Genomic DNA, 8,313 nt, shown 5'->3' on the forward strand with positions numbered 1-8,313 from the left:
TATATATATATATATATATATATATATATATATATGTATATATATATAAATTGTGGAGGCACATGGCCTAGTAGTTAGAGCAGTGGACTCGTGATCAAGAGATTGTGGTTTCAAATCTCAAACTGGGTTATGTGTGTGTTTATGAGTGAAACACCTAAGCTCCATGCAGATCTGGCAGAAAGTAATGATGAACTTCTGCTGACTCTTTTGCCACAGCTTTCTCTCACTCTTTCCTCCTGCATCTAGCAGTTCACCTGCGACAGACTGGAGTCCCATCCAGGTGGAGAACTTAAATGCCAATGAAACCAGGAAACTGGCCCTTATGAGCCAGGCATGGCTCGAGAAGGAACAAACAACATATCATCATTATCATTTAATGTCCGCTTTCCATGCTAGCATAGGTTGGACGATTTGACTGGGAACTGGCGAACCAGATGGCTACACCAGACTCCAATCTGATCTGGCAGAGTTTCTACAGCTGGATGCCCTTTCCTAACGCCAACCACTCCAAGAGTGTAGTGGGTGCATTTTACGTGCCACCGGCACGAGGGCCAGTCTGGCGGTACTGGCAACGGCCATGCTCAAATGGTGATTTTTTTATGTGCCACCTGCACAGGAGTCAGTCCAATGTTTTGTTCACATGCTACTGGCACAAGTGCCAGTAAGGCAAAGCTGGAAACGATTGCGCTCAAATGGCACGGAAGTGAGACCACTGCTCTGGCAGTGATCCCACTCGGATGATGCTGCTAGTGCTCCACTGGCATGGGCGCCAGTCATCAAATTAGGTTCAGTTTTGATCTCACTTGCCCCAACAGGTCTTTGCAAGCTGAGTTTAGTGTCCAATGAAGGAAGGTTGGCATGGGTGCCAGTCAACGAATTTGGTTCAATTTTTTATTTCGATTTCACTTCCCTCAACAGGTCTTCGCAAGCAGGGTTTTGTGTCCAAAGAAGGAAAGGTATGCATAAGTGGGCTGGCTACACCCCTCGTAAAGGCCATGGGTTATGGTCTCACATGTCTTGCTGGGTCTTCTCACGCACAGCATATTTCCAAAGGTCTCGGTCACAAGTCATTGTCTCGGTGAGGTCTAATGTTCGAAGGTCGTGCTTCACCACCTCATCTCAGGTCTTCCTGGGTCTGCCTCTTCCACAGGTTCCCTCAACCACTAGGGTGTGGCACTTTTTCACACAGCTATCCTCATTCATTCTTGCCACATACCAGCGCAGTCGTCTCTTTTGCACACCACATCTGATACTTCTTAGATCCAAGTTTTCTCTCAAAGTACTTACACTCTGTCGAGTATGCACAGTGATATTACACATCCAGCGGAGCATACTGGCTTCATTCCTTGCAAGTTTATGCATGTCCTCAGCAGTCACGGCCCATGCTTAGTCACATGTATATATTAAAATGTTTTGCTTAGGCATAGCAATGTTAAAACTCAATATACATATTCTTCAGAGTATGTTGGGTAGAGAGCATAATTATGGAAGGTAAGCTCCAAAGAAGCTATTTGGTGATACACAATCACTTACCTCTGAGTGCACTGCCCTCTTATAGCAAAAACAGCTGTAAGCTGTTCATTGCCTGATTTCCTGTTCCTTTATCATATATTCAATTTCACCCCCCACCCCCCACACACACGCACACACACACATGCACACACATACACACACACACAAGTGTGTGCGTGTGTCTTTGAGTTTGTCACCCCCACTGCTTGACAATCAGTGTTGGTTTGTTTACATTTCTGTAACTTAATGATTTAGTCAAAGAGACCAATATAATAAGTACCAGGTTTAAAAAGAAGTACTAGGGTCAATATGTTTGATTAAACAGTTCAGGGTGATGCCACAGCATGGCCACAGTCAAATGACTGAAACACGTAAAAGAAAACATAAAAGAAAAAAAAACCTAAACTAAAATTTCAAAATAGAAAATGTATTTGAAAAAAACAGACATAATCATTTTTTTAAAGTTTTATTCTTATTAATATCCTAGTTAATTCTTTTGTTTATTTTTAATAAGATATATTTTTCAGAATCAAAAAGCACATTGGATTAGGAAAATTTCTTATCATATTAAGTGATTTCTTCAATAAACACAAGTTTTGGCCTTACGGAAAAAAAAAAAAAAAAAAAAATCAGTTTTGAAGGCAATCAAGTTATCCTTAATAATGTAAATGACATTGTATATTTCAAATATTCTAATTATCACATTGAATGATAGAGTGAAAACAGCTGGCTTAGTCTTGTTGCTTTACATAAGTTCAACAGTTGATATCTTATTTCTGTGCTGTGCTGTGTTTCTTCTCAAAACACTTAACCCTTTGCAGTTCATTCTCAGTAATAATGAGGTACTGTTCACGTAAGTAAGTAACTGATGTACCATATAATTAACAAATGTTTTGTTAATTATATGGTACATCAGCTGGCTCAGATCCTTGTAAAGGCTGTGGAGAAGGACAAGAGGAATATTATTCGGTATCAGGAACACCTACAATGTTGTTCCAAAATCATAATCATTTATGGGGTTGGAGTAATAACTAATCTTGAAAATAATTTATTTTTAGGTTTAATAGAACACTGTCTTGGTCTTGGAACATATATAGAGACTGCAATCACAACACGGACATCACATCTTATGGTCTTAGAAAAACGTCATGAAGACTTATTTCTGAAGAAAACCAACAATGGGTTACAAAGCAATGAACATTTTCAGAATGCTGCCTACTTTAGGTTATTACTGTATGCTCACCGCTGTCCAATAACTGATTCTAGTTCTATTTTTAAATATTTTCTGCTAAAATTACAAGATGAATCCATGTTACTTGACCTCCGTAAACAGAAAACTGTCACTCCTGTGAAGAAACAAACTTTACCTAATAATCAAACATCTAAACAACAAAAAGAAGATAAAAGTAGAATTGGTATTTCTAATATTCAACTATCAAGGATGAAAAGACCTGTATCAGAAGCTTTTGAAAAGCAACTACAGAGACGGAATACAGAGAAGCTTATTCTTTCACATGTACAACAATTATTTCTGAAGTGGAAAATGTATACTAAAAGTAACAACAGAGTTTTGAAACCAAGACAAGATGAACAAAGAAATGAAGTGAAGGTTAAACTGAAATGGTGATTATTAAAAGTATTCACATATAACAACACATCTTAATGCATTTCCTCTTATATTGTTGAAACTCTATTTTACCTATAGGTAAGTTTCATTCCATATTGTGTCACCACCATACCAAAAAAAAAAACAAAACAAAACAAAAAAAAACATTAAGTTAAAGAAAAAGACATGTTTATATAACTTTAAAACTATAATTTCAGAAGTACGAACAAATTCTTTGGTTTTACTGAAAATAATTTTATTAAAATAAAGAGGTAAACGCAAATGACTTAAATGACACACAAGCTAAAAATGAGTATACACCTAATGAAGTGCTAAATAAGTCTTTTTGAGTTTCCGCCCAATTAATGTATTCTTCATTCAATCTTAGATTAAACATTAAGAAAAATTTTTTTTTTGATTTTATGAATTTAAAATGGAAACATCAATTTAAGAATAAAGATTTTATATTTATACATATGTTTCCAATAACTAGCGTAGTTTGTGTGAGCAAAGAACTGATATAGTTTTCCTAAGGTATTTAGGAGTATTTCATTGCATTAGTTTCTAGTAAAATATTAGTGTAAATGGTCAAAAAGTGATATGATTTCTTGCATATTGAAATTATATATGAATGGCCAGCTGTCAAGATGCTGTTACAAAACATATAATAACATCATCAGCTCCTCAAATTATAGTGATTATTTTGACTAATCATAAGGACCCTTCTACATTACACTTGAGGGGGCTTCCACCATAGTATATTGCTGGTACTTATTTCATATATTTCAGGGATGGACAGAATTTGAAAACTGAGTCACAAAATTAGATAACTCTATTTCATGATCTATCCTATTTCAAATCAACAGTGTGTAATTTTAAACAAACATTGAATAATATTTTTAAATTACTTGAATGAGTTTTCTATTCTTTTAAATTAATTTCCATTTTGACAGGATTTCATTTTATTAGTTTTGAAGCTTAACAAGAGCTTTTATTCATTTAGATTTTATTTTTCAGTTTCTAGAAGTTATCACCTTTTACTCATATTTTTAGTTTCTTACTTCTTAGCTTTTTTCCAAAGCACCTTCTTCAATAAATTTTAGCAACTATTTCCTGGTTATTTATGTCATTAATAGATCTACCTTCATCACTTGCCACCAATTTCATTGACATCTTCCTGTCTTACTGTAAAAACAATTATATTTACTAACAGTTTCATAACTGACAGTTACTAATGAATTTTCATTAAAATCTATTTCATTATCATTGATAATTATTTGCTTACAGTTTAACTTATTAACACTCTTTACTAACAGCAGTCAGTTTAAGGATGGCAGACATACCATTAGTAACTGTCAGTTATGAAAGTGTTAGCAAATATAATTGTATTTACAGTAAGGCAGGAAGATGTCAATGAAATTGGTGGCAAGTGATGAAGGTAGATCTATTAATGACATAAATAACCAGGAAATAGTTGCTAAAATTTATCGAAGAACATGCTTTGGAAATAGATAAGAAGAAACTAGAGGTAAGAGTAAAAAGTGATAACTTATAGAAACTGAAAAATAAAATCTATATGAATAAAAGCTATTGTTAGGCTTCAAAACTAATAAAATGAAATCCTGTCTAAATGGAAATTAATTTAAAAGGACAGAAAACTCATTCAAGTAATTTTGAAATAATATTCAATGTTTGTTTAAAATTATACAATGTTGATTTCAGACAATGTTTTTTTTTTTGTAAGATAACCTAGGTATTTAACAATTATTTTGTAAGATAATCTAGGCATTTAACTATTATTAACTTTATTTCATGTTCTATCCTATTTTAAGAAGTCAAGTAATATTTCAGATCCATTGAAACATGCAAATAAGACAAATATTTGCTACAGCTATCAATGAAAAATAAGAATAATACAAATAACATTGTTAAACATCAGAATCAATAATCTCTGAGAGTTCATAAATATCTTCTTGAGTAGACTGGTTTGTAGCACTGGATGAAAAACGTCCAGATACCTGAAAGAGAAAAATAAACTGAAAAAAGTACTTATAAAGAAGGTAAACATTCATACAACAAAATAAACCTCTTTTTTTTATGTTAAAAAAATTGTATGCAGAAAATAAAATAAAATTGAGATTTAAAATATCAGTTTGGAATGCAGAAAGCAGATATATTTACTATATATTTTATAGCTCTTAACAGCAGAAAACAATTTTATATACCAATCTATCTTTTGTTAAAGAACATCATGATTGAAACTATTTTCCGTTGATATATGTCAAGTTTAATGAAGCAATATGACTTGCAGAAAATATCAATTCTATTTTTTGGTAGATTCAGCAAAAGAATACATTTGATTAAAAATTCCTCAAGGTAGTGCTCCAGCATGGTCACAAGCTAATGACTGAAACAAATAATAGATAAAACACAGAAATTTATATGAGAACCTTATACATGCTAGGAGTAAAGTCCCCCCTTCGGTCATGAATGACCATGGGATTGTACTTAGAAAGTTCCCCTCTGAGGCACAAGTCCGGGCAAGGTTGTGTATGGAAGACCAGCAGTTGCCCATGCATACCAGTCTCCCCTCTCCAAACCACCAATGTTATCCAAAAGAAAGGTAAAGGCTGATACAGCTTGGCACCAGTGATGTTGCAACTCACTGAGTGAACTGGAATAATGTGAAATAAAATATCTTGCTCAAGAGCACAATACATAGCCTGATCCAGGAATTGAACTCACTACCTCATGATTGTGATCCTGATGCTCTAACCTCTGAGCCATGCACCTTCACTATGCTAGGAGTACATATCACTAATTTACATTCTGTATTACTATACTAGAAGTGGCTGGTAAGAAATTTGCTTTTCAACCTCATCGTTCTGGATTCAGTCCCACTGTGTGGCATCTTGGGTGTCTTCTACTATAACCCTGGGCTGACCCAAAGCCTTGTGAGTAGATTTGATAGACGGAAACCAATAGAAACTTGTTGTATGCATATATGTAAGTATTTTGTGTGTGGTGTGTGTGTGTGTGTGTGTATGTGTTTGTTTGTGTGTTTGTGTTGTTCCTACCATCACTTGACAACAGCTGTCGGCTTGTTTACATCCTTGTAACTTAGCAGTTTAGCAAAAGAAACCGATAGAGTAAATATCAGACTAAAAAAAAGAAGAAAAAAAAAGGATAATAAGTACTGAAGATAAATAAATGAAAAAAAGTATTGCTAAAATAACTTTTCTTACAGTCTTTGGTCTTTGTGTTAACTTCTTGTGATCACACACTTGATTGTCATAAATATCAATTGAAAGATTACGCTTCTTCGCCCATGACGCGTCAACATTTCGCAAGTTAGCTGGTTTAGATAGCAATGTTCTGTCTAAAATAAAAATTAAATATAACTGAACTTGAAATATGGTTAAAGAACAGATGAAAATAATAACACAATAAATGAAAATATTCTAAAACTATAAGATGAAAATGTCACCAAATCAATAAAACTTACAGGTGACTGATTTTGTGGTTTTGATTCTCATCTGTAACAAATGTTGGCATTTTGAAAGACACCCTCAATTTTATTGCCAATGCTTCAATATATAAAATACAATCATACCAGAGCTAAGCTTTGATATTTAATGAAATGATGCTGTTATCTGAAGCAATGTATCAGTTTCACAAATATCAAGCGGCAAGCCATTCTATTCTTCATGCCAGTAATATTATTCCTGTCATTTATAAATACAGGATATGTCACTTTATGTTGTAGCAAGAACAGGTTGTGTTGTTGCATAAAAAGATCATTAAGTTTTGCTTATATATGTAGAGAGAAGACTGCGCTGGTTTGGTCATGTGATGTGGATGGATGCCGGCAGCTCCATAAAGAGACACTGATCTCTCAAAGTGGATGGAACACATGGAAATGGGGAGACCCAGGAAAACATGGATGAAGTACAGAAAAACAACCTTAGGAAGCTAAACCTTTCAGGTGAGATGACAAAGGACCGAGATACCTGGCCCCTGGCCATACTCAAGAAGATCCACACCCCACATCAGAAGTGTTAAGACCGATTTGGGAATCAGGCTGACTCCGCGGGTAAATTAAAAACATTCCAGGCCAAATCTGGACCCGCAATCCTGAAATTTTCGATTCCCAAATATTCGTTACGGGCATACAAAAAAACAAAAACATTAAGGGGAGATAACTAATAAGGGAAGCGAAGGGAAGTAAGTCAACTTAACTGCCAAAATGAGTTTACAAAACACCAAAATTAGTTTAGTTTGGAATTGGAAATTGATCAAGATGTCACATAGAAGACCAGCGGCACTGCAGTTTATTGTACCTGAGTGGAAATCCTCAATCACGAAACAATGTTAGAAGAATCGTGGAATATTACAAAATTTGCAGAATCATGCAACAACATTCTTCAATGGTTGGCACAGTGCTGTTTAATTATGGACAGGTACACCTGTGAATATTGCAATTCATCTTGTGGCTCTATCACATGTGGTGGACGGAAAAGTTTGGTACTGCAAGCTTTGTAAACACAAAAATCAATCCGTCACAGATCATACTTTGACAAAAGCCATGTGCCCCTGATAACATCCTTTTAATCATTTGTTGTTGGTCATGTGATATGTTGCAAAATGATATGATGCATGAATCTTCCATACAAAGTAGAACTATGATCATAGATTGGAGTAATTTCTGTCGAGCAATATGTGATGCTTGGCTTAAACAAAATTCAATGCAAATCGGCAGCATTGATGCTAATGGGCAACCAGTTGTTGTGGTGATAGTTCAAAAGACTTCAGTTTCCAGTGTGAGTGAGCTATGCACTGTCAATCAATAGGTCCCAAGTACAATCACAGAAAGTAACTGGGGTTCATCTCATGGCTAGCTCTAGGTTGGTTGTTCAAGGGTTGGGAGTGGAAACAAGTTATTGGTTCTGACACCAAACGGGAAGGCCAAACATGTTTATTATGCAGATTTGCAATAAGTTCTAAATAGACAAATTATATCATTGTTTTGATGAAAACTGTTAATTGTTTGTAAAATTTAATATGTACTCAATGCATGTAAAGAAGTGTCAGTGTTGGGCCCAAGGCCCAATGAAGAACCCTCTGCAAGAGCTAGCTTAAAAGCCACCCAATAGGGTGGTTTTTAAGCTAGTATATATATGTATATATATGTATAT

General features: G+C 34.8%; 2 protein-coding genes across 2 annotated transcripts in view; one reads left to right on the forward strand and one right to left on the reverse strand.

The window, feature by feature from the left end:
* The window catches only part of LOC106870335 (uncharacterized), a 10,636-nt gene extending 7,341 nt beyond the window's left edge, over positions 1-3,295 (forward strand). The window contains exon 2 of the mRNA XM_014916360.2: positions 2,571-3,295. Coding sequence (XP_014771846.1) covers positions 2,571-3,139 — 569 coding nt within the window. The 3' untranslated portion in view covers positions 3,140-3,295. The remainder of the gene's footprint in view (positions 1-2,570) is intronic.
* A 1,514-nt stretch (positions 3,296-4,809) lies between these two features.
* The window catches only part of LOC106870340 (coiled-coil domain-containing protein 162), a 19,041-nt gene continuing 15,537 nt past the window's right edge, over positions 4,810-8,313 (reverse strand). The window contains exons 8-9 of the mRNA XM_014916372.2: positions 6,364-6,497; positions 4,810-5,136 (exon numbers count right to left, since the gene is read on the reverse strand). Of these exons, the coding sequence (XP_014771858.1) occupies positions 5,047-5,136; positions 6,364-6,497 (224 nt within the window). The 3' untranslated portion in view covers positions 4,810-5,046. The remainder of the gene's footprint in view (positions 5,137-6,363; positions 6,498-8,313) is intronic.

Source organism: Octopus bimaculoides, chromosome 3 (genome assembly GCF_001194135.2).
Source record: "Octopus bimaculoides isolate UCB-OBI-ISO-001 chromosome 3, ASM119413v2, whole genome shotgun sequence".
Lineage (NCBI taxonomy): Eukaryota > Metazoa > Mollusca > Cephalopoda > Octopoda > Octopodidae > Octopus > Octopus bimaculoides.